This window comes from Oculina patagonica, chromosome 4, assembly GCF_052425735.1.
Source record: "Oculina patagonica isolate OP01 chromosome 4, crgOcupat, whole genome shotgun sequence".
Lineage (NCBI taxonomy): Eukaryota > Metazoa > Cnidaria > Anthozoa > Scleractinia > Oculinidae > Oculina > Oculina patagonica.
In genome coordinates this window covers 14911614-14938171 of record NC_135761.1, presented here as the reverse complement: position 1 = coordinate 14938171, position 26558 = coordinate 14911614, and the positions used below count along the sequence as shown (strand labels likewise).

At 39.9% G+C, this 26558-nt stretch overlaps 3 protein-coding genes and 1 pseudogene across 6 annotated transcripts; 3 read left to right on the top strand and 1 right to left on the bottom strand.

Annotated features, from left to right (window-relative positions):
* Positions 1-671: 671 nt before the first annotated feature.
* On the top strand, positions 672-2321 carry LOC144649597 (endoglycoceramidase-like). The gene has a single exon (XM_078509121.1). The coding sequence runs from the start codon at positions 725-727 to the stop codon at positions 2207-2209; it is 1485 nt and encodes a 494-aa protein (XP_078365247.1). The 5' UTR covers positions 672-724; the 3' UTR covers positions 2210-2321.
* A 2067-nt stretch (positions 2322-4388) lies between these two features.
* On the top strand, positions 4389-17596 carry LOC144649653 (ectin-like). Of its 3 annotated transcripts, none has more exons than XM_078509207.1 (5): positions 11119-11211; positions 12049-12109; positions 13446-13601; positions 15448-15691; positions 17091-17596. In XM_078509207.1, the coding sequence occupies exons 2-5, from the start codon at positions 12064-12066 to the stop codon at positions 17512-17514; spliced, it is 870 nt and encodes a 289-aa protein (XP_078365333.1). In that variant the 5' UTR covers positions 11119-11211; positions 12049-12063; the 3' UTR covers positions 17515-17596. The 3 variants fall into 3 exon arrangements, with proteins under 3 accessions (XP_078365332.1, XP_078365333.1, XP_078365331.1); XM_078509205.1 differs by having other exon boundaries at positions 13446-13607; XM_078509206.1 differs by lacking the exons at positions 11119-11211; positions 12049-12109 and adding an exon at positions 4389-4446 and having other exon boundaries at positions 13446-13607.
* On the top strand, positions 6653-9253 carry LOC144649664 (Golgi-associated plant pathogenesis-related protein 1-like). The gene is made up of 2 exons (XM_078509220.1): positions 6653-6892; positions 8743-9253. The coding sequence occupies exons 1-2, from the start codon at positions 6720-6722 to the stop codon at positions 9164-9166; spliced, it is 597 nt and encodes a 198-aa protein (XP_078365346.1). The 5' UTR covers positions 6653-6719; the 3' UTR covers positions 9167-9253.
* Positions 17597-19054: 1458 nt separating the features above from the next.
* LOC144651606 (uncharacterized) lies at positions 19055-26440 on the bottom strand (annotated as a pseudogene). Its single transcript, XR_013570349.1, has 7 exons — positions 26314-26440; positions 25409-25652; positions 24049-24300; positions 22035-22114; positions 21578-21643; positions 20401-20644; positions 19055-19643 (listed from the first exon to the last, which is right to left on the bottom strand). The product of XR_013570349.1 is annotated as an uncharacterized LOC144651606 (transcript).
* Positions 26441-26558: the final 118 nt, after the last annotated feature.

Genomic DNA, 26558 nt, shown 5'->3' with positions numbered 1-26558 from the left:
TTTTCCGCCCTCTTGCGCTTTTTTATGTAGAGCTCTTCCCTACGGGCTATTGAAGAAAGGCAGGTAATTGTTTTGCGGGACGGAGCCCTATACGAAAAATATTTTCTCCCAACGCCGCCAAAATCGCAATTAGTTTATAGTAATTCGGTCCTGATAAGCTTGATACTGTAAAGAATTTTACGCAATAAAATTATGTAACAGGAAAAGATTAACTGAGACGGATCTGTCTAAATTAACTGAGAGCTGAAATATAACTAAAAGTTGAACTGATGGTTCACGTCTTATGCGCTGAGAATGTAGCGCTAAAATAAAATCGCCAAATTCTTTGGAACTCTTCCGAATATCGCGGTGGTTTACCGAAGAGATCGGAAGAACTTAAATGTTCCTTGGAAATCTTCGGAAGATAGTCAACACCATTCGGCAGGTCAAGCTCGACACTGTTAAGAATTTTACACTATAAAATAATGTGACATGGAAAGGGTAACTGAAATCTGTCCAAATCAACTGATAGTTGAATCATAGCTAAAAGTTTACCTGATAAACTGATAGCTGAGAAATGCTTCCCCCCCCACCCCCCCCCCCCAAAAAAATGTAGGCCCTATATATAAACATAGCGTGACAACACAACTACTTGTGTAACATGAAACCTCATTCTCGTGACTGATCGATTTCTCAATTCACGATTTTTTCATCAACCGAGGCAGTGAAAAGCTGCACAAATCTCATGCTAAGCGCGATGATTTTGGCATTTTTAATGCTAGGCGTTTTCGCCTTTTCTGCAGCTGCAGATCTTCTCCCCATCTCTGTGAACCCGGACAGACAGAGGTTGGTAGACAGCTTGGGTCGCGAGGTCTTCTTTCACGGTACAAACGTTGTGGTGAAGGAGTTTCCGTGGCATCCAGAAGTCGAAGGCTTCTCGTACGGAACCTTCTCTGAACAAGACATGAAACTTCTGCAATCACTTGGCCTCAATGTTGTACGTCTTGGATTCATGTGGCCCGGGTTGGAACCCACGAGAGGGAAATACAACGAGACGTACTTACAAGTTATGCAACATATCGTCACACTCTCCGCGAAATACGGCATTTATGTCCTGCTAGATATGCATCAGGATGCCTTTTCTAGGATGCTGTGCGTGGAAGGTTTGCCGACCTGGGCAGTAAACACGGGAAACGCCAAAGGATTCCCTGAACCGCTACACGAGCCGTTTGTTCTCGGTCCCAAAACAGGAATGCCATCGGACGAAGACTGCGCTAAGTTTCTTTGGTCGGATTACTACTTCACCGAAGCGACTAGCGTGGCGTTTCAACACTTGTACAACAACACCGACGGGCTGTTAGATAGCTGGGCTGCATTCTGGGGCAAGACTGCCTCGGGCTTTAAGAATTTCTCCAATGTTATTGGCTACGAGCTCATCAATGAACCATGGGCAGGCGATATTTATGCAAACCCACCGCTCCTCGTGCCAAAAGTCGCTGATAGAATGAATTTGGCTCCTGTCTACGAAGTTCTAAGCAAAGCTATCAGGCAACACGATGAAGAACATTGTATTTTCTTCGAAGGTGTTACATGGGATGACTTTGGTGTTGGATTCAATAGCGTGCCGGGCGGGAATGAGTACCGGAATAGGAGCGTACTTAGTTACCATTTCTACATCCCGCCATCGCTAGAAATAATCGAGAACTTCGAGGCACGGAAAGCGGATTTGGAGAGGTTAGAATGCGGAGGAATGCTAACGGAATTTCTAACTAGCGACGGAACGATCGAGGCCATGTTTGAAACAATGGTCGCTGCCGACATTTACCTACAATCGTGGATAGGATGGGACTACAAGGCGTACCACCCCTCCCGTCCCAGTCTGAAAGGGGACAAGTGCTGTCCATTGTGGAATGGAACAGGACTCAACCAAATTTACGTTCAAAACACGACTCGTACTTACCCTCAGGCCGTTGCTGGAAATACTGTGAAATTCAGCTTTGATTTGTCCTCAAAGGAATTCGTGTTAGTTTATGAAGTGTCCAAAACGTGTCACTCAACCGAATCTGTTGTCTATTTGAACGAAGCGGTGCATTACTCATCAGGTTATAGCGTGACTGTCACGCCAACGTCCGTCACATGGTCTTCCACCGAGGAAAATCGTCTTGTTTTTAAACATCCGGCATCTACCCCGCCAGGGTCAAGCGTAACGATTACCATCAACAAAAAATAAAACTGAAGAACTGAAAGGATTTTTTTGATGATTTTTATTTTTGCCCAAATTATTGTTAACCTGATTGTCACACAACTAACACAGTAATAAAGAAAGCTCTCTTTTCCTAAGACGTTCCTCTGTACATCATCACTTTTTATTATGTAATTTGTTTTTTCTTGTTGCTTTATTTTGTTTGTATGGCTTCTGAAGCAAACACTAGTGATTTGGTCTCGGGTGAAATGATTGCGTGACAAATGACGAATTGTGTCCGCCGGCTCGAATTGGTATGGGTGTGGCTCAAAGTAAGAGCTCTGGGTATCTACCTGTCAGGGCACAGGCAGCCCAAGCTCTCTATCAGATTCCCTTTGGGCGTGACTTTTGCTTATAAGCGGTGCTGTGTCAACCTCGTTCCCAGGGTCTCCTTCTCCCCGCCCACTTCTCGCTCTGTGTGTGTGTGTGTGTGTGGGGGGGGGAGGGAGACCCTGGGAACGAGGTTGGTGCTGTGTTATAAAGATTTGATGTATAAGGGATTGTATAGCAATGCAACGGTTTTGTTTTTAAAGTAAAAATCGTATATTTTGTGAATAAAATTGACGTACCCTGATTTTTTGTTTCATTCTTTGTTTAAAAATATAACACACTGACAGCGGTGATAAACATTATGAAAAATCGCATTTTACTAAACTTGACGTTTCGTATGCTAAGTTATATACATTTTCAAAAGTATGAACGTTAAAATTTTGGCAACTATTTATATATTGTTATGAAAGGGGTCTGGAACCTAGACTGAGACAATTGATCAGTCAGCAGTAACTTAATATTTACATTTCAGTTAATAAAGTAACATCTTCTCACTGCTGACATTGGCATTTAAAGAAGGTTGTAGTTCTTGAATGTATAAGGTCTCCTTAATTTTGCAGTGGAGGTCAGTTTTGCCTGACGCAAGGATTTCAAAATGATCTCATTTGATGTTATGGCCTGTGGTTCATCAGCAATAGCTGATGGATGGTCGCATTTAGTGAGAGCCTTAAAGTGTTCAGTTTTTCTGTCATGAAGTCGTCGTTTTGTTTTTCCTATGTAAACATCTCCACAGTCCCAGCAGCTATTACAATTTTCAATACACAAAATTAAACACTTTTCAAAATCTCAGCCTCAGGTTTATTCTTAAAATATTCTTAAAATTTCGCAAGTTTCACAAAGGAAGGATTTAATTTTGTTTCTTTAAAAACTTACAATTAAATTGTATTTACAATTTTCAACACACAAAATTATACTCTTTTCAAAATCTCAGCCTCAGGTTTATCCATAAAATATTCTTAAAATTTCGCAAGCTTTAGCCTCGATATTCTTATAAATTGAATTCTTCAGTTATTTTAAAAAAAAAAGAGTAAATGTTTGTTCAAGAGAGCGACTGACTAAGCTTGCGTTTGATGTCCAAGCCAATCAAAAGTTGTGGTAATTGTGAGGTGGCTGTATTAGTGGGGTGGTCGTAGGGAGGGGTCGTACTAGCAGAGTGTACCTCAGTAAAGGTTCCGCGAAATACAAAGACATGTACAACCTCAAGGACTCTGTTGTTTCGTGGTCCTCATATGGGACTGAAGTGAAGCTTATGGAAGAGGGTGTTTTAGAAAAGGAAATCACAAGCGCGGCTGTAATAACGAGATAATAACAAGTGGCCATAATAACGGGTGGTGGTATAAAATGAGATGTGCCTAAGGCGGGGTTTCACTGCACCAGCAAAACTAAGACATCGAAAAAAAATGGTTGGATAAGCGACTTGTATTCATGTTTCCCTTGAAGTGAAAGAGCCTATCCACCCCTTGCACAAAGATATCAACATGCTAAAGATTGCAAGGTAAGAATTCTAAATTAGGATTGCGTCCTTTGAAAGAAAACGCTTCTTTTTCTTTCTTTTTTTATCAGACAACACAGACCACGAGAAAAGTAGAGCAGAAGATACAAGGCTAGTTTAATTTGAAAAAATAATGTTATCCTTGCGTTCGATTTTTTCAATTTTAAATACCTTCATTGTGAAGAGAAGTTAGTTCGAGCCTTATATGCTTGAAGCCACGATGCAATATTAAACGTGTTTTAAAAATAAAATAACTATAAATCTTTTTTTGTCGTCATTGTTCTGTAGGAAATCCTCAATTTTAAATTACTACTCATGGTATTTATGTTTATTTTTTTTAAGAACCGTGTAAAAACTATGTGGCTTTATTATCTGTTGCTCGCCGTTGGAGCAACTAAAGCAGGTAAAGGAAGAATACTTAACAAATAAAAAAGCCTTGATCGTGCTTTGTTCTGTTATAAAGCAAGCAAGGAAGTGAAGAACAAAAATAAGAAGACATTTTTGATAGAGCTGAACCACTCAAACCTTGAAAATTCTCCTCGGTTTGCTAAAACAGCGAGATTTGAAATGTTCCATAAGCTGCAAGCGCACGCAAACGGTAAAAGATGGCGAGAGCACTCGTAAGCAGCGTGCTCTATACTCAAAAAAGTACGCTGTTTAAACCAATCAGAACACTCGTTAGCTTATCATATTAAATAGATTAATTAAAAGTTCAAGCAAGCAAACCGTGTACGATCTCCTACCAGTATACGTTGGATTAAGCCAAGACTGAAAGCAGAGCTCCGCGGTAATTTACTTTGCCCTTTATTTAAATATCCGAATTCACTGACCATAAACAGGAAAAAAATTAGACCTTGAGCCCGCCATCCAATAGAAAATCCATTTTCCGGTCAGTGGTCAACTTTATAAAACACGTGACCTCGATGAGTTTTACACCTGAGCCCACGATATGGTCCCGTGATTTGCATTGCGCCGCAGGTAATGGAAATGTAAAAGCAAACAATCTGGAAATATATGAATGAAACAGACGGAATCCCCACAAAAACATCGATTTGGCACAAGATACGACAAACTAACGCATACATCATCTACAAGCAATTTTTGTCACCTCATGCACAAAATGTTAACACAAGAAAATATCAGGCCAAGAACTGCTGTCTTGGTGTTCAATGACTTATAATGCGATACGCTTCATCCATAGAATTTGTACCTAACTCAGCTACAACAATGAACCCTCTATATTGAAGCGTGCTGTCAAAGTTCTTTATTAATGAATGTACTTTTTGTATTTTTATTTAGGCTATTAAGACGGGATCATTCTCAGTTGTTTTTAACTTTAATTAGTCTAAACTGATTTCTATACTTATTATTCAACTGTTTATTTTGTAGTTTTGGGCCAGGATTCCAAAATAAGTATCGCGGGTACTGGAACTATAAGTAAAAACGGCAAAACCTCATTAAACATTCACCAGCAGCTGGAGGAGGAGGAGGAGGAGGAGGAGGAGGCTATGGAGGAGGAGCAGGAGCAGGAGCAGGAGCAGGAGCAGGAGCAGGAGCAGGAGCAGGAGCACGAGCAGGAGCAGGAGCAGGAGCGGGAGCAGGAGCAGGAGCAGGAGCAGGAGCAGGAGCGGGAGCAGGAGCGGGAGCAGGAGCAGGAGCAGGAGCAGGAGCAGGAGCAGGAGCACGAGCAGGAGCAGGAGCAGGAGCAGGAGCAGGAGCACGAGCAGGAGCAGGAGCAGGAGCAGGAGCAGGAGCAGGAGCACGAGCAGGAGCAGGAGCACGAGCAGGAGCAGGAGCAGGAGCGGGAGCAGGAGCGGGAGCAGGAGCAGGAGCAGGAGCAGGAGCAGGAGCAGGAGCAGGAGCGGGAGCAGGAGCGGGAGCAGGAGCAGGAGCAGGAGCAGGAGCAGGAGCAGGAGCAGGAGCAGGAGCAGGAGCAGGAGCAGGAGCAGGAGGAGGTGAGCGTTCGATGAATTTTGCACTTGGCTACAAACATTGTAGTTATTTAATATGCAGAGTTTCTGTACCAGATAACATGCTCTGGGACAGAATCTATAACTTTTAACCCTGACACGTATGATATTATCCAGGCGGGTGATATTATAATGTTCCCCTAAGAAAAGGGGATCCCCTAAGAAAAAACTACTAATAAAACTTGCTGGGATCTCCTGCTTTTAATATTACTGCAATGTTAATAATAAGAATTGTAATGTAAGAAGCTATGGAGCAAGTAAATCAATTCAATTCAATTGAATCTACTTCTTCTCTCTACCAAATAAATCAATAAAATAACAAATAAAAATTCTACAATCGCCAATTCTACGCTATTGTGATGCAACTTCTGAGAGATCTTCATCTTCTATTTCTACAGTGCACCGAATCCATAAAATTGACTAAATAGCGCGGTTCTTTTTATTTTTACACAAAACTATTCTGAACTAAGCTATGGAACTAACACTGGTTTAAACTGAAAAGTAACTGTCCTTTACAATTGGTAAGATACCTTGAAATTGCATACAAGTTTGAGGGTTACGTACTCTCAATCGTATATACGGTAATTTGGAATTTTTGCCCTTAAATAAATTTCTATCATCTTTTTCCTATTCAGCGTTCACCCAAGAAGAGGAAATTGGCTTGTCGGTGCATAATGAATTCCGGCAAATTCACCAAGTTCCCGCCATGACGCTGGACAGACAAATGTGTGATCAGGCGAAAGCATATGCGGAAAAAATCGCCCAGAGAGGGCAGCTCCAGCACTCTTCATCACAGGAAAGAGAGGGACAAGGCGAAAACCTTTCCTATGGATGTTCCTCTAACCAGGCCCAAACCATGAAAGAAGCTGTGACTGGCTGGTGAGATTTTTTTTTATTAAAATTTGCTTTGAATAACAATAAAATGTCAAGTGTGCTTCACTGAGCAAGTATCCTTAATCCTTTAAAGGGGATTTTGTCACGCAATTTTAAGCAATTTCGGCACTGACCAACTGTTCGTAGAATTAACTAAAATATCACAATAACGGCTTTAAACTGTTGAAGAACTCAAAAGAAACACAGAAATGCCAAAAGGGGCATGGATGGGCAAAATTCGAGAAGATTAAAACGGATTGCGTTCGGGTAAACTTGAAAAACGTCGGCCCGACTGTTTCCAAGTCACCCGAGTGATCTCATTTTTTATTCAAGTGTCTTTTGCTCTGTTGATATTAAATTTAGAGCTCTTAATTATCGAAAATAAATAGAATTACCTAAAATACCGTGACCAAGCCCCTTTGAAGCTAGGTTCACCCGACCAGGCGTGCTTTTCTTGAAAGTCCCGCCGACAATTCGGATCTAAAAATTGCTGTATGGTTTTTAGAATGTTGACCAACAAAGATTTAGTTGTTGTTGACTTTCAAATGAAAATCAAGTGAAACGCGAAGGACTGGCTTTCTAAAACTACAGCGACATTTGATAATTATGGTTAGCCCGTTGTTCCAAGGGTGGATAACGCTGTCCAGTGGGATCTGCGGGCAAAAACTCCCCTTAAAACTTTATTATGCTGATTATGTAATCCTTCGTCAAGCAATCGTGATGAGAAAGACGCAAATCAAGCCTCGATTCTACTGCGAAACCACTGAAATCCCAATTACCGAAGAGTCTGATATGCTAGGAGTGACAGTAGACGATAAACTGAAATTTGACAAGCATGTAGCCAAAGTATGCAGAAAAGTCTCTCAGCAAGTTGTCGTACTCAAGCGCATGAAGAAGATACTTCCATTCGAAACAAGAAAGAACATCTATTTTGCATTCATTATTCCCCACTTTAACTACTGCTCAGAGACCTGGCACTTCTGCAGTAAAAGTGCCACTGCAAAACTGGAAAAAGTCAACGAACGTGCCCTCCGATTCGTTTTTAATGAAAAACAAACGCATTACCATGAATTGCTCAATAAGATAGGATTACCCTCATTGTTAAGTCAAAGACTTGCAAAAATAGTTTGTACGGTTTTTAAAGCAATTAATAACGATCACGCTCCCAAGAGCATTAAAAAGGTATTGGATTTTAGAGACGTCAGATACGATCTGAGAGGAACCGACATCCTGAAACAGCCAAGGGTCAACACCACCACCTACGGCCTCAAATCATGGCGTTGCCTAGCGCCAAAGCTGTGGAACTTACTTCCAGATTCGTACAGAACCAACAGATCTCTTAAGGCCTTTAAAAATAGTATAATGAAAATTGACCTTTCGGGCCTTTTAACCTAATTTTAGTAGTATCGGCTCATTTATTGTACAGCATATTGTATATATAATAATTACTTTAGATTTTATCTCATCATCCTGACTTATATAGTTTTATTTATTTATTCACTTATTATCATTATTTTTATTTTTTTTTCTTAACTAATTTAGGTGGAATATCTGTAAACTAGCTGGTGTGACATTTCTGCAATGTCACACCTTATTGCTAAGTGTATGACACATTAAACGACTATTGTATTGTTGTATTGTATTGCAGCAAATTCAATACAGTCAACTCTATCTTAACAGACACCTCTATAAGACGGACACCTCTCTAAGACAGGCACCTGGTGTTGGTCCCGTCCCTGCTGTTTTTAGTCATTTTACTGAAACTAAACTCTATAAGAAGGACAACTCTTTAAGAAGGACAGTTGGATCTGGTCCCGAGGGTGTCCGTCTTATAAAGAGTTGGTCATTTTTTACAGGTACAACGAAGTGTGTAAACCTGGGTACAATTTCAACAGTGGTGGTTTTAGTGGTGGAACAGGCCATTTTACTCAAGTCGTGTGGAAGGGAAGCACGGTGCTTGGTATTGGACGAGCTGAGACAATGAAGAACGGCATGAAATGTGCGTATATCGTCGGCAGATATAAACCAGCAGGAAACATGATGGGCGAGTTTCAACAAAATGTGCCGAAGGGTAACTTTGACGAAAGTTACTGTTCTACACTTTCGAATTCCAGATGGAAAAAGAAATTTTTGGACGCACACGGACAAGCACTGGCCATTGGCTCTCCAATGTTAGCGAATTCTACGAGTGAGAAAACTGGGCATGCTGAAATTCGGGGTCAAAATCTCTGGATCTTGAAAAACAAGAAGAAAGCTACTGTTGCTCGCAAGCGCAATTAACGGTTTGTTTGTGGAAAAGAGTATGATTTGGCTGTCATATTTGTAACTTGCCTGAACGAGAATAAAATACACTGAACGGGTAAACTATGAGTTGTAGAGTTTTTTGATAAATGAAATTATTTGTTTTGCTGTGAGTATACTCAGTGAGAATGGAAAGCATGATGGCCTAATGGTAATAATAATGCTATTAATTTTTAAACTTAACTAGAGTCCTGTCAGATTCGAGTCAAACCACTTGGGGAGACGAAAAGGCTATACAGTATTTGTTTGCTGACTCTTTTACCCCGAGAAAGTGCGACTGACGGTTAACTCTTATATGGTCGTTTAGTGTGATCGTCCGGGTGAGAGTAGTTCTGAAAAGAACTGTTGGTGGTGACTGACGTTTTGACAAACTGAGCAGAAGCCATCTTCACTCTGAAGATGACTTTCGCTCAGCTTTTCAAAATGTCAGTCACCACTAACAGTTCTTTTCAGAACTTCTCTCACCCGGACACTACTTCTGGGTTCAAACCATTTCCTATGAAAGTCTCATTTATTGGCTTGTTGTGGACAAATCTTTACAAGTAAAGAAAATAAAGGTTAGTTTCATCCAAACTGTTTTGTGCTGAACAGACAACGGCAAAATGGAATCTGGTATAGCAACATGGCAAAGAAACAAATAAAAGAAAATGGACACAGTGATCTCGATTGCCAAGGCGGTTTCTCGTGCAACATGGTTAAGTGGTTTCTTGGCTGGTGTGCAACGTCAGGTACAGTGAAACTCTTTCAATCAGACCACCAGTAGACCACCAAAATCGTATCGTATAACCAAGGCGGCCGTATACACTTTTTCTATAAGAATACTGTTTTTACAGCCCAGGCCGGCTGAATATTTTTATTTTTTCCGCCGAAGTTAGCCCTGAAAAATATACTTGTGGATATTCTTAGATTATAGCGAATGACGTTTCCGTTTGTGCTGTATACCACACATATATGTATTACATGTACCGTTCATCGAACTGTTATTAGCATCGAGCATTTGGCTAGTGTAGGTTTTTATCGTTTTATTCGATAGTTTTACCATTTAGATAAAGTAAGGACTTAATACGATTTCGTTTAAAACTTATAATTGAATTGTATTTACAATTTTCAACACACAAAATTAAACACTTTTCAAAATCTCAGCCTCAGGTTTATTCTTAAAATATTCTTAAAATTTCGCAAGCTTTAGCCTCGATTTTCTTATAAATTTAATTCTTCAGTTACAGAAAAAAAGAGTAAATGTGTGTTCAAGAGAGCGACTGACTGAAATTGCGGTAATAATGAGGTGGCTGTATTATTGAAATGGTCGTGGGGAGGGGTCGTACCAGCACAGTGTACCTCAGTAAAGATTCCGCGAAATACTTAACAATCATTCCACGAGCGCGCGTTGGATATGAGATGGTAGATAGCCAACTATAACGATCGCTATAACGATCTCATTTCCAAATAGCGCAAGTGAAATAATTGTTTTATTAAAAAACCCCGAAGAATTGCAATATTTTAGCTCCCCAGCTCTTTTTGTTGACGCGTTTCGGCTACCATTTTTGTGGTCAATGGTATATGAGCTCATATACCGTTGGCTGTCAACCAATCAAAACGCAGGAATGGCAATATACCATTGTTAGTTTTTAATAAAAAGAAATGTACGACCTCAAGGACTCTTTCGTTTCGCAGTCCTCATATGGGACTTTCGAAAGAGGGGGGTTTCAAAAAAGGAAATCAAAAGAGGCCGTAATAACGAGGTAATAACAAGTGGCCATAAAACCGAGGTGGTCGTATAGAATGGGCGGGGTTTCACTGCACCAGTAAAATCATCAATAAATGGTTGGATAAGCGACTTGTATTCATGTTTCCCTTGAAGTGAAAGAGCCTATCCACTCCTTGCACAAAGATATCCACATGCTAAAGATTGCAAGGTAAGAATTCTAAATTAGGATTACGTCCTTTGAAAGAAAACGGTTCTTTTTCATTCTTTTTTTATCAGGCAACACAGACCACGAGAAAGCTTGAGCAGACGATACAAGGTTAGTTTAATTTGAAAAAATAATGTCAATTTTGCGTTCCATTCTTTTAATTCTAAATACTTTCATTGTGAAGAGTAGTTAAACTCAAATATTTCCATTCCATTTTTTATTTCATTCTACGTTCATTGTTTTATGGTGAAAATTCTCTGTATGTGGAACAAACACCGTAGCTATTATTTCACACATTCAAAGTATCGTTTTACTCAGGTATTCTCTGAAGAGTCTTTCTCTGAGAGTTTTATTTTAAGTCAGATATTTTTCGCTTAAAATCAAGACCATAGCTAGCTGGGCCGAAGAATAAAGGTAGGATGGGGAAGTGGCTTTTCGAGAATATTTTAGCCTAATTTCATTCTTTCTATCCGCTTGAAATGTAGAAAAAAACTGTAATCTTCGAACGTTGGACCCCTCAGTTTTGTTTCAGTGGAGATTTATCGTCAATCAAAGTATACGGTACCTAGCTTTAACCTCCAACTACTTATGGGTGAAAAAGACTTGTGTGTAAAGTTTTGTGATAAACGTGTTTTGTTGATAAACATTGGAGGTAGAGAGCTATATAATGGCTACTAAATTGAGACAATTTACGAGAGATAAACATACCCTCAGTGTTCATTAGTATTATGGTTCTAGACTGTAATCTATTATTGTGTAAACTCATTGCGGACCTATGGTTGTGTTGCGCATGAGCAAATGAGCACGTGTACTGTACTTGAAGCCACGATGCAATATTAAACGTGTTTTAAAAATAAAATAACCATAAATCTTTTTTGTCGTCATTGTTCTGTAGGAAATCCTCAATTTTAAATAACTACTAATGGTATTTATGTTTATTTTTTTTAGAACCGTGTAAAAACTATGTGGCTTTATTATCTGTTTCTCGCCGTTGGAGCAACTAAAACAGGTAAAGGAAGAATACTTAACAAATAAAAAAGCCTTGGCCGTGCTTTGTTCTGTTATAAAGCACGCAAGGAAGTGACGAGAGCACGAAAGAAGTGTAGGGCGAAACACGAGCCGCAGGTCTTATCACTAATTTTTGATAGAGCTGAACCACTCAACCTTGAAAATTCTCCTCGGTTTGCTAAAACAGCGAGATTTGCAATAATCCACGAGCCGAACGCGCACGTAAACGGTAAAAGATGGCGAGAGCACTTGTAAGCAGCGTGCTTCACTGACCATAAACAGGAAAAAAAATTAGGCCTTGCGCCCGCGATCCAATAGAAAATCCATTATTCGGTCAGTGGTCAACTTTATAAAACACGTGACCTCGATGAGTTTTACACCTGAGCCCACGATATGGTCACGTGATACTCGTCAGCGGACACCTTGTACGGACAGCTGTCGATTGACCATAACATGGATGCCCAGTATCAAAGAGTAATCTATTTTTGGAGTGCGCGATGTACGTAGGTTCGTACATACGTGACGTATGTACGCGCCCGCGAGCCATGCCGCGAGCCATGATGACCATAGGCCGTTTTACGGATATTGACTTTGCCCCTTTCGCATCCTATAATATATATTTTTTCTTTTATTATGGTAATTGCGGAATTATCACAATAAAAGAATAAATCATTTTAATAAGCATTATAGGATGCGAAGGGGGCAAAATGCCGTATCCGTAAAATGGCCTATGAAAACTCAAGTTTGGTTTTCCCATTTCTGTGGACATTCTATGGTTATGAGGCACCGCTCTGCGGCCCCTTGGGCCGCTGAAGAGGTCCGCTATCAAGGATTATCTAAATTACCGAGTTGTCGAGAGTTTAGTTTTCTTCACTTTACTTAGTTTTGCATTGCGCCGTAGTTAATGGAAATGTAAAAGCAAACAATCTGAAAATATATGATTGAAACAGACGGAATCGCCACAAAAATATCGATTTGGTTCAGAATACGACGAACTAAGGAACAAAATCATCGACAACCAATATTTGCCACCCCATGCGCAAGATGTTAACATGAGAAAACATCTCAGCATGGGTCAAGTTTATCGGACCAAGAACTGCTGTCTCGGTCAGTGCTCAATTGCTAATAATGCGATACGTTTCTTCCGTAGAATTTGTACTTAGCTCAGCCGCAATAATGAACCCTCTACATTGTAGCGTGCTGTTAAAGGTCTTAATTAATGAATTTACTTTTTGTATTTTTATTTAGGCTCTTCAGAGGGGATCATTCTCATTTGTTTTTAACTTTAATTAGTCAAAATTAATTTCTATACTTATTATGTAACTGTTTATTTTTAGTTTTGGGCCAGGATTCCCAAATAAGTATCGCGGGTACTGGAACTATAAGTAAAAACGGCAAAACCTCATTAAACATTCAAGTTGAGATAGGGGGACAACCAGCAGCTGGGAAAACTGGCTATGGAGGCTATGGAGGCTATGGAGGAGGAGGAGGAGGTGAGCGTTCGATGAATTCCGCACTTGGCTACAAACATTGTAGATATTATGCAGAGTTTCTGAACCACATAACATGCTCTAGGACAGAATCTGAAATTTTTAACCCAGACACGTATGATACTATAATGTTCCCCTAAGAAAAGGGGATCCCCTAAGAAAAGATTAATAAAACTTTCTGGGATCTCCTGCTTTTTTCGACGTTTTTGCTTGTTTACAAGCTAAAAACGTAGAATAGGGGTTATGTGGACAAAATTTGGAACCACATATTTGTAAACTCTCAAGGGACTTTTTTAATTTCTCAAGGGACTGTTTTAATTTCTCAAGGGATTACTTTCCGCTGTGGGTGATCACTTGCGATCTCATGGAAAAAACGTGACTTGTCACATTTACAAACGTTATATAACAATTTTAAAAGTGACATGTCAGCTTTCTTATCTCAACGCACGTGTGTCTGAAAGGCAATCTATAAGAAGCGTCGCACAAACAATGGATTGCGTAACTAAAACACGAATAAATAATCACTAGCACTTACATCGTTTAAAAATTACAAACGTCAAAAATAAACCATACCAAAAAACTCGCTCTTTTCAAAGATATTTTTGAAGTTAAAACAAATGCAAGAGATGGGGGCTTCTTTTAGCTTAGGAGCGGTTAAAAAATAGGCCAAATTTGGTCGCTACATCAGCCTAGGTCGTTAGGGACGAGACCTCGCGTTGACAGAAATGTTGCATGAATCGGCTTTACAACATGCGATCGTATCTACGCAGTTCGAGTGGAATTTCAGTCAAAGCAGCAAAATTCTTTCGTATTTCATCTTCAAATATAATTCGAAAGCATTCACTGTATGTATGGCTTTTGTTTAATCCTGAGTCTTGATATCCGACCCTTGCAGAGCCTAGACAAAATGCAGCTTAAGTGTAACGATTTGTTTTCGCCGCAATTATATGCGCAATGTTTTCTCCGACAGTAGTCGGAAATATCCGTATTTTTTTCGTGCTTTTTCGTGGAGCAATCGTAACGATACGGCCTTGAACACATTGAGCAGCGGTCTACCTATAACAATTCAAATATGGCGTCGCAAAAACAAAGCGTCAAACGCATATTTTGCTGTTTCATTTGCTAATTTCGCTGCCGTAATCGACTGCCTCGAAAGGTCCTTGCAATTTTAAAGTATAGAATTGTCAGATCTCGGTGAAATTTGCACTGTTTATTTGTGTAATGTTAAGGAATATGTGTATAAATACCCGGCGCGGACGAGCCATTTTTGACAAAATTATATGGCTGCATTTCCTCCGCGAAGATAGGAAATTGTTAAACTAAACTACAAAGAAACTGTAATGATAAGTTCGAAGAACAATGCACAGGATAAACCTTCGACTCATACTTCATGCAAAAACGTCGATATCTCGAAGAGACTTTGATTATATTACTGCAATGTAAATAAAAAGAATTGTAAGAAGCTATGGGGCAAGTAAATCAATTCAATTCAATTGAATCTACTTCTTCTCTCTACCAAATACATCAAAAAATAACAAATAAAAATTCTACAATCGCCAATTCTACGCTATTGTGATGCAACTTCTGAGAGATCTCCATCTTCAATTTCTACTGTACAGTGCACCGAATCTATAAAATTGAGTATAGCGTGGTTCTTTTTATTATTTTTACACAAAACTATTCTAAACTTAGCTATGGACCTAACATCTGGTTTACACTGAAAAGTTGCTGTCCTTTACAATTGGTAAATTTACTTGAAGTTGCATACAAGTTTGAGGGTTTACGTACTTTCAATGGTACAAAAGGTAAAAATTTCCCCTTAAGTTTCTACCATCTTTTTCCTTTTCAGCGTTCACCCAGGAAGAAGAAATTGGCTTATCGGTGCATAATGAATTTAGACAAGTTCATGGAGTTCCTGGGATGACTCTTGACAGACAAATGTGTGATCAAGCTAAGGCATGGGCTGAAAGGCTCGCCCAGAGAGGGCAGCTCCAGCACTCTTCATCACAGGAAAGAGAGGGACAAGGCGAAAATCTTTCCTATGGATGTTCCTCTAACCAGGCCCAAACCATGGAAGAAGCTGTAACTGGCTGGTGAGGTTTATTATCAAACTTTACTTTGAATAACAATAAAATGACAAGTGTGCTTCACTGAGCAAATATCCTTAAGGTGGGGTTTTACATAAATTTGAATGAAATTTTGAGGGGTTTAAAGAAGAGATTTAAGAAAGAACAGTTGACCCCCTCGCCAGAGCACTCCAGGTTGACAGGGAGACTAACTGGTGTCCGTCTATCAATTTTAAACTTCAAATTCTAATTTTAAAACCACATTAAATCTCCAACATTTCCAATTTCTCTACATTTTACTAATGCTTTGAGAAAAATTATCTCCTCCCAAATAATCCCAAAAATCACACAAAAATTCCCCGCAAAGCATGGATATATGAAATGAGTGAAGCATTTTCGGATTGCTTTAAACGCGAGCAGGATATTTCCGTTAAATTCATATTGAGCATTGGAAAAACGGCCTTCAGGTAAAGGCCCACCTTAATATTCGATTCCTTTAAAGACGATTATGTCACGAAATTTTAAGCAATTTCGGCACTGACTAACTGTTCGTAGAATTAACTGAAATATCACAATAACAGCATAAAACTGTAGAAGAACTCAAAAGAAACACAGAAATGTCCAGAAGGAGCATGGATGGGCAAAATTCGAGAAGATAAAAATGGATTGCGTTCGGGTAAACTTGAAAAACGTCGGCCCCACTTTTTTCAAGTCACCCGAGTGATCTCACTTTTTATGCCAATGTTAAGTTTAGAGCTCTTAATTATCGAAATATATAGAATTAACTAAAATACCGTGACCTAGCCGCTTTAAAGCTTGGTTTCACCCGACCAGGCGTGCGTTCCTTGAATGTCCAGCAGACATTTCGGACCTAAAAATGCTGTATAGTTTGCAGAATGTTGAACAACAAAGATCAAGGTTGTTATTGACTTTCAAATGAGAATCAAATGAAACGCGAAGGACCGGCTTTCGGCCTTAAAATACAGCGCTATTTGATAGAGAGCGATACTCAAAAACTAGCTCTCTAGAACTCGGGCCTTCTATGGTACTTATGACAAACTCACACTTGCTTTTGATATATGTTGTTATGGTTAGCCCGTTGTTCCAAGGGTGGACAACGCTGTCCAGTTGGATCTGCGGGCAAAAGCTCCCCTTAAAACTTTATAATGCAATCCTCCGTCTCCCTGGGGATAGGACAGCAAATTCAATGAAGTCAACTCTCTTTTAACAGACACCTCTATAAGACGGACACCTCTCTATAAAGACAGACACCTGGTGTTGGTCCCGTCCCTGCTTTTTTGAATCATTTTACTGTAACTAAGCTCTCTATATAAGACGGACAACTCTCTAAGACGGACAGTTGGAGCTGGTCCCGAAGGTGTCCGTCTTATAAAGAATTGACTGTATATGTCTTTTTTTTTTTCAGGTACAACGAAGTGTGTAAACCTGGATACAATTTCAATAGTGGTGGTTTTAGTGGTGGAACAGGTCATTTTACTCAAGTCGTGTGGAAGGAAAGCACGGTGCTTGGTATTGGACGAGTTGAAACAATGAAGAACGGCATGAAATGTGCGTATATTGTCGGCAGATATAAACCAGCAGGAAACATGATGGGGGCGTTTCAACAAAACGTGCCGAGGGGTAACTTTGACGAAGGTTACTGCCGTTCAATTTCGAATTCCGGATGGAAGAAGAAGTTCTTGGACGCGCACGGGCAAGCAATGGCCATTGACTCTCCAATGTCAGCGAATGCTACGAGTGCGAAAACTGGGCGTGCTGAAATTCGGGGTCAAAATCTCTGGATCTTGAAAAACAAGAAGAAAGCCACTGTTGCTCGCAAGCGCAATTAATGGTTTGTTTATAATTTGTGGAAAAGATTATGATTTGGTTGTCATATTTGGAACTTGACTGAACGAGAATAAAATACATTGAACAGCCAAACTATGAGTTGTAAAGTTTCTTGATAAATGAAATTCTTAGTTTTGCTGTGAGTATACTCCGGCAGTGAGAATGGGAAGCGTGGTGGCCTAATGGTAAGCGCGCTAGACTCCGGATCGAGTGGTCCGGGTTCGAGCCCTGGCCGGGGTTATTGTGTTGTATTCTTGGGTCCAGAAGTTTTCAAAGGGTGGTAGCTGTTAACAAATATTTTGCTTACTATTATGGGAGGGGGCAGGTGGAGGGGGTGAATGTTAGCAAATATTTTTTTATATTATATTTGTTGTGGATCAAGGGGGTGCCTAGCCATCCAATCCAGCCACCCTCCCCCCCACCTAGATCCGCCCCTGGAACAACCTGCTAACTTCACGCAACCATCTCTGTTTTGTCTTTCATTCGTTATTACAACATTATACTGAGAACGTCATCAGCTACAATCTTTTAAGGTATTTCAAGCAAAACAAACAACGAAGGGACTATTACTCCCCACTAAAGCCCGCAATTGCCAGTATGCAATCGGCGACCGATGATTAAAAAAGTACTGAGGACTTGACATATTCGGCGATGATAAATCCTATAAGCGTAGGTATAAATCGTGTTAACCATCCATAGAAAAGCAAATATTTATGCCCCTAATCTTTCCTCATCAGTTGGCATTCGTTTTGGGGAGAGAGTAGTTAAGAGAGCTCCCAGGAACAAGGTGGCTCTTCCAAGAACAAGGGGGCAAAAAGGTGAGAGACCCTTTCTACCAAGAACAATGGGGCGGCTATGTGTGGACCTAGAACCAGTGAGCGAATAGGTAAGAGACCGTGTGTGTACCAAGTCGGATGGGGCGACTGGGTATGAGACCAAAAATGTGTAAGTAAATAGGTAAGAGGCCACGTTTGTACCAAGAACGAGGGAGCGACTATGTAACAGATCGTATGTCTACCAGGAACGAGGGAGCGAAATTAGGAAAGAGACCACGGGTCTACCAAGAACTTATATGGCAGATCAAGTAAAAACCTTTGCCGTATTGGACGATGATGAATCATATAAACGTTTTATTATTCACCCTGTCGGCATCAATATGTTTAAACACCAGATTTAGTGAAAATTTATGCTTGTATTTTATTAAACCCTTTTTTATTCAGATTATTCTTCGCGTTTCTGCCAAATGTGAATTTTAGTAAAGTTCTGTATTTGCAACTTCTGGCAAGTGCTCAAAGCAAGTACACTTAATAAAATCAACTTTGCGGAGCACTTTTTAAAAGGACGGCGCCACATAGAATTGCGGCTTTATGGCCCATGCTTTCAAAGGTTTTTTTTCACCGAAACCTGCTAACTGTTTAAGCTGAAATTTCTGTAAACGAGTAAAAAAAGTGAGGCTGACTGTAAGATTGGGCTGATAGATTTGAATTCCAATATTTTGACAGGCAAGTGTTCATAAAATTCTTCGTTGGTGCGCCCTGCAAATCAATTTTGGAAATGTTCTGAGATTTGACAACAATTTTAAAATCTAAGATGGCGGACGTTTTTAACAGGATGACGTCATTCTGGCGTGATGTCACGTCTTAACTGAGGCTCAACTACAGGCTCACGAATGAATTGGAAGAAATATACCTTGGCTACCCTCTGGCTAACTCATTTTTTTAAACTAAGTTATATTAAAAAATCAAGTCTTAAGGAACGATCGGTTTTTTCATATTTCTATTTATTTTATCGTTTGGAGCAGGCCATGGCCTTAATGGCAGGCCATTATCTTGCTTTCTCGTTGATGTCAGGATGATTCATACTCATCTTCTTCACAGCAGTGGGGCAGTAAACATCTCGGTTAAAGGATCCTTTCAGGACATTCTCTTTGTATGAACCTTTATAATTGCCGGGTGGTTTGTATCGGCCAACAATGTATGCACACCTCATTCCTTCTTGTTCTATTTCTGCTCTGCCGATGCCAAGTACGGTGCTCTCTTTCCACACAACTTGTGAGAAGTGTCCAGCCTCATCGGGCCCAGTCTCCACCTCCCCCAGTCCGTCATAGCCAGGGTCACAAACCTCGTTATACCTGAAAACAACAGAAATGGCCTTTACAATGGACCGGTGAATTTGTCTTACGCAATGAAACCGGCGTAAACATGTTTTAGCCATAGAGATGTCTATTTGGTAGGTGGAGGAGGAACTGGAATGGCTTTACTTAGTGATCGAAAACAAACACGTTGTCGGGGTGATAGCTTGTTCCTTTTTTGATCTATTTAGCAGTTGACGCTGGATGTGCAAACTCAGCGAGATCCTCCTTTGAAAGTTTGTGGTAAAAAATACCGGCCCTTATTTGTCGGTTGGCAGTCACATTTTCACCCATTAACAGCTTGACGTATCAGCCCATTGGGAACATGCTTTAACAGCTGATGATAAAAATTACTCTTCCTTTTTCAATAGTTTGAACCTGTTTTTAATATTCAAATCGCAGATGTAGATTATCTCATTTCAAGGGGTCTTTTTCGAATCATGAGCCCTCCATCTCGTTCACACATTCTTCGATTAAACGTTTCCACGGAATTTACACTTACAGTCGGGCGACTTAGTGCCAGTTTTGGCAAATCTTCGTTGATGTACTCGAAGGATTTCCGAATTATTCCATCCAATCAAAAACTTGCGCGAGCGCTCACGAGTACTCCGAAAGCAATCGCTCATGCAAATACATCATGTTGTTTAGCAACTTTTGGGGCAAAAACCGCGGGCTCGGTCACTTTTCGGAGAAGTGGCACTTGTTTCCCCGACTGCTTAATGGGCAGTGTGTCACAGTTTAGAACGACTTGCATTACCAGCTCGTTACTGCTTCTCTCACTGTTTGAGGCTTGTCTGAGGAGCAGCCCATGGACAGATTCTCGCCTTGATTTGGTCTCTTTTCGTTAGGGGAATGTTCCAGGTAACCAAGTTCTGCGATATATTTAGCCCACTGGGCAGCGGCATCACACATCTCACGATCGAGCGTCATGTTCGGCGCATCATGTGTCGCACGAAATCGATTATGCTCCCTCAGGCCATTTACCTCTTGCTGAGAAAATACTGCATGTAGGAGAAAAAAATAATCAGCCAAGCAGTCAGTCAGTCGGTCGGTCGGTCGGTCGGTCGGTCGGTCGGTCGGTCGGTCGGTCGATTGACTGATTGATCGTTCAATTCATTGTTCATTCGGTCGGGAAGTTAGTCATTAGTTACACAGATAGGAAATATTTAATTAACATCAATCAGCAGTCTGAAAAGGAAAAAAAAAAGAAAAAAAAAAAAAAAGGGGAAAAAACTAAAAAAAGAGGGGTCCAATAATTAACCCTGAAATAAGGGCGGTGGGGGGAATACTTTTTATCGGCCCTTCTGGCCTAAGTTTGAACTAAAAATAAGTTGGGCTCCCCCGGACCCCTCCCCTAGATCCGCCACTAATTTGTATGATCAGAAACTCATAAGGGGTTGAAACGTGTAACGCGCGTTCACAGCGTTTGAAAATTCAGTTTTGCTAAGTACCATATTTGGAAACATGAAGAGTTTGTACGCAAATGCTTTACACACGTTTTGACACAAGCAAAAACATTTTCGGTTTTGCATTGAGTTACTTGAATTCCGACCTAAACGCCGTAAATGTCTTACAGAAACTAAAGAAGTTCATTAAGTGTATTCAAGTGAATTTCTCCAGACTACTTAACGAAGATAAAACAGGAGAATTAAACCAAATTCAATTTTATTCGACCAAGATTACGCCCATCGAGTGCGAGCTAGCGCGTGCTGTAATCCAAATATTTCAATTTTGATTGGTTAATTTTTTCTTCTGATTTTCCAAATATGGTACTTAATGGAAACGAATGTGCAAACGCTTTGTACATTACGAATCATAGGGAGTTACACGTTTCAACCCTTGTGGGTTTCTGGTATGATTGATTGTTTAGAGTGTAGTATTTTGATAATGCCACGTTATTATGTCAGTGATAGAAATCGCTGTTCTGATCTTACTTCCTGTTGGTAGCACAATTGGAACATTCTCTGCAGGTACCTGGCTACTTCCGTTTCTTAGTAACTCTGTTAAAACAAAAGAGGTTTAAGATTGGCTAAGTCTTTCCAATACATTCGAAAATATTTGGAGCTTTAGGCCAATGGAAAACGCCAGGGAAAATAAACAGAATTTTAATAAAAATGTGTTGTAAGCAGTTAACAGAGCTTAGCTTTGATTTTATCTCCGGTTGTTCAAAAGAACCATTAGATAGCGATTTATTCGGTGGATAACGCTATCTACCCTTTCAACTGGTCCCTGCACTTCAATTTATTGTGACAGCCTCTCTGTGTTTCTCTCGCCATTCTATCCCCGCGCTCATCGATCAAACTTACAGTCTAATCGTTTCGTGACAGCCCCTTCTTGGAGGACTTTATAATAGCTTTTCTTCGAATTGCAGAATTGTTTTTAAATTTTTACCTGAAGAAACATCAGTAACAACCACAAGTAACACCAAATAAATCAGCAAGTTCATAACTTTGTCCTCAGGATAGGAAATACTGAATAGGAGAAAAAACGAATACAAAACAATAGAATGAGCTGAGATTTACTGAGTTTGCTATAACCCGCTCGATCGTGGGAAAACACGCGGAACCACACTGAGAGATTTGGTGCACCTTAGTTAAAAGACCAATATTTGTAAACTGCAGTGACCATCTGCGATGATATGGGCACTAACCTTAAGCTGGTCACTTCTGTTTGAATGCACGCAGGGAATTTAGAGAGCAACTTAACGATCAGGCTACATAAACTCAACAATAATGTTTTAAACAAGCGTTTGTGGTTAATTGTGTATACATGTAGGTACGTTTAGAGGCAACTAACTTCAAGTTTACCGCAGAAGGAGGCTCAACGGTTAAAGGAAAAACACTCGTTATATCTTAAAGTTTCGTTTACACATACGACCAAAGAAAATTTGTGGGCTCAAAGAAATGAGCTAAAGAGAACGCGTTGGTAATACGGTGAAGAATTTAAATTTATGTTATCAAAACAGGGGGATCAACTGTATTTGATTTAAGGTAACAATTTCATTGATAAAGATAAAATCTATTCGGTTCCTTTGGTTGGAGTTCAAAATCACGAATAATTAATTAACAAGAAAGAAAGTTTATAACCGTGATAACCATTGTTCTCCCTCTGTTTTCTCTTTAGTTCATTCATTGTAAGAACAAAATTTTTAGAGAGTGTTCTAAAACGACTCTGTTCTATCTGAGTTCTAGCTGCTGGTAAAACACTTTTTCTCTCGTCCGACCCACATTTATCGCACATTAACAACTTGCTTTTATCTTAAATAAAGCTTTTTAACCTATTTAAAAAGCTTTTGTCGTTTAGCATGTCTTATGAAGCGTTAAAATACCGTCTAAAGTACCAATACCGTTAAAAATGAATTCAACGTCACTGACCGTTCTCGTCGCTGGTAGTTTCTAAACCACTATTTGTTCGTCCGCTTGGAAACCCTCTTTGTCGCGACGAAGTGAAGGCACTTCTCACTAAGTGATACAGTAATTGGAGAGTGTAAAGCTTTACGCGAATAAAGTTTACCTACCTGCTCAACTCCAACAGTGAAGTTAAAAGGTTTAACACCGGGTCACTGGGTTGCCGCAATAGAGCGCTTTTACAAAAGGACAGGAGAAAAGAGAATGAAGCAAGACACCAGACTTAAATCCATGTAAGCAATTAAAAAACACAACCAGAAAGGATAAGGGAGGGATCGGAAGGAGTGCAGAACGCACTGTCCTATAGAGAACATGACGGGACTAAAGGGAAACACCTATAGGCTGAAGCAGTGTAATACCAATGACACATGCACCATGTTCAGTCTACTAACTTTCTGTTATTAAAAAAAACTTGCAGAATTCACCCTGGAAGGTACATACTAAATGTTGTTACCAGAATTTCATTTCGTCGCAAGTAAGACATTGTCTTGATATCTCAAAAAGGGTGAGCACATATTTAAAGTGCACAATATACACTTTAAATTTAAGATCACAGTCATTTAATTTCAAGACGCGAGCATCGAGACACGAGGGACTGTCAACTTAATTTTGAGTGGTAAATTAACGGGAACTCTACTCGAAATGTCCACCAGGATTTGCTGAGATCTCCTATACCTAAGTCTACTTAAATTATAAATCTAATACAAAAATAAGAACTTAAGGGCAAATAAAGACTGATTGGTACTGTATATCAGTGCGTTGGCGAACTGGACGTTAGCAAAACGGCTCGATGGTGAAACGACCGCTGTTCCTGAAGACTTCTTCAGTAATAAGTTTACTCCAAAATTCAGTTTAAGTAACTTTTATTTTCAGTAAGCCATAGTACAGAAATAACAGCGATATCATATCATGTATCATAATATTCCCACCAACAGACAAAACCCCTTACATATAGCATTTTCTCCTTACATTTTTTTATCAACCCGCTTCAGTAGTACTGGGCTTTGCCGCGGCAGTAGGAGACATCAAAGTTGCCCTTCGGCACATTTTGGTTGAACTGCCCCATCATGTTCCCTTTAGGTTTATATCTGGCCACGATATACGCGCACTTCTTGCCGTTTTGTTCTACTTCAGCTCGACCAATACCAAGGACTGTGCTTTCCTTCCACACTACTTGGGTAAAATGGCCTGTTCCGCCACTAAAGCCGCCAGCTGCGAAATTATATCCGGGAACACACACTTCGTTGTACCTGAGAAAAGGACATCTGTTAAGTTTCTGTCTATCTGGTAAACAAACCAATAGCGAGGGGAAGGTAGAATCGCCAAATACTTTGTCTTTCGCGTCACGGATTACAATAGTGTTTTTACAATTTTAACGTTACTAATGTTAACGATTTTGAACTTTGAAAATAGTGGCGCTCTATAAATATTTCATCATCGTCATCATCATCATCATCATCATCATCATCATCATCATCATCATCTATCTCTTTTGAGCGTTCGCGTTAGTTGCACTTGTGTATTCTTACTGTGCACGTAATATTCGGGTCAAAACCAAATCGCTTTTCGTCATCTATTCCTGGTATTTCGTACCTTTACATTGAATTGGCTTTGGATGCAATTTAGCACATTTTTGTGCATTTATTCTCGCGCTTGGTCGCGTAGTTCAATTTGTCATTTGAGTAAGCAATTCTAACCCTAGCGCGCGTCCCAAGCAAGTAACGCAACACCTCTCGTTTCTGATTGGTTCTTTCTGAGCATGCGCGTGTAAGTTATCCTGGACTCTCTATTTCGCGCTTGGGTTTAACCCCTGTAAAGGGCGCGCGGAATAGAGAGTTCAGGGACTGGATTATGCATCCTCTCTTTATCATTTCATAATCTTTTAGTACATTCTGGTATTTTAGTCAGAATATTTAATCAATGGAGAGTAATTCATGTGAATCCCAGCCTCAAAAGGCTTATTGCGTTAGTCACAGCTTCTTCAGTTGTTCGTGCCTTGTTAGTAGAACATCCCTTGGAAAGATTTTTGCGATATTTCGCGATAACTGGTAGTTGTTTTATTCGATCACTACATTTTCTTCACAGTTAAAGCTCTACAGCCTCTCGGAAGCGAAATGGCTATGATCTTTGTCAGTATATAAAGGCATAGAAACAGAGATTTTCTTTCCGTAACAGAACATAGTTTGATAATCAATCTCACCAGTTTGTCACAGCTTGAATTCAGAGAGCTTTTTGGAACTGGCCTTGATTTGTCGCTCCACTTCTTCACCGAATTTGCATTTCCTACATTTTCACTGTAATTTGTTTGAACGACGTAGGTTTCCTTTAAACAAAACAAAGATTTAAAATTAATCTCACCAGCCAGTTACAGCTTCTTCCATGGTTTCGCCCTGGTTAGTGGAACATCCCACGGAAAGGTTTTCAGCTTGTCCTTATTTTTCTTGTCTTGAAGAGTGCCTGAGCTCCCCATCCTTGGCGATTTTTTCAGCATATGCTTTCGCCTGATCACACATTTGTCTGTCCAGTGTCATGGAGGGAACTTGGTGTATTTGGCGAAATATGTTATGTGTCGCCAAACCAATTTGTTCTTCATTGCTGAACTCTTTTAGCAGAAAAATAAAAACAAGAAAAAGAGAGAACGAATGAATGAATGAATTGCTTTTATATGAATACGGTAGCTACAATAAGCTCCCCTTAACGTGAAAGCCGTATATAAATATAAGAACAAGTTCATTAAATCACAATTAACAAGCAAAAAAACCGGTAAATAAATCTACAGTCGAACCCCTATTAAGCGGCCACCCATTAAGCGGCCACCCCCTATTAAGCGGCCAGTTACTTAAGTCCAGAAAATATTGTCAACATAATACTGTAAATATAACCCCTTTTAAGCGGCCACCCCTATTAAGCGGCCACGGCCACCTTTCTTCCGTCCCGATAAGCGTTCGTCTATTGTTTTTACCTCTATTATGCGGCCAATAAGAATGTAAATTAATTTCCAACAAGCTCAGACCGTGACGGCCGATAAAATCATTCAAACACAGGTTTATTGTCGTCTTCCTGTGATTCCGTTATTCCTTTTCATCTTATTTTGTATTGAAATAATGTTACCTTTTAAAAAGACCTTATGCTAATTTCTGACAAACCTCTATTAAGCGGCCAACCTCTATTAAGCGGCCAGTTGCCATTTCCCCGAGGGTGCCCGCTTAATAGGGGTTCAACTGTATTTTTATTTTATATTAAAATTAAAAGAAGAGTTTTACCTTGAGCTGCAACAGTGGCAATTAACAAATAAATGATCCACATGCTTATGTTACAGTCCTACAGAATGAAAAAAAAGTAAAAACGCACAAACGTAAGTATGTAAAGCTCTACACAACTCAACTAAGGTCTCATGAGAGTTATTTATCTTTCCTCTTTACTTCACAATCTCTTCTTGCTTTTTGTAACCTTATTCTTCTTGTAGTTATAGACACGTTGACACTCTTCTACTCTCCACTTTATTCAC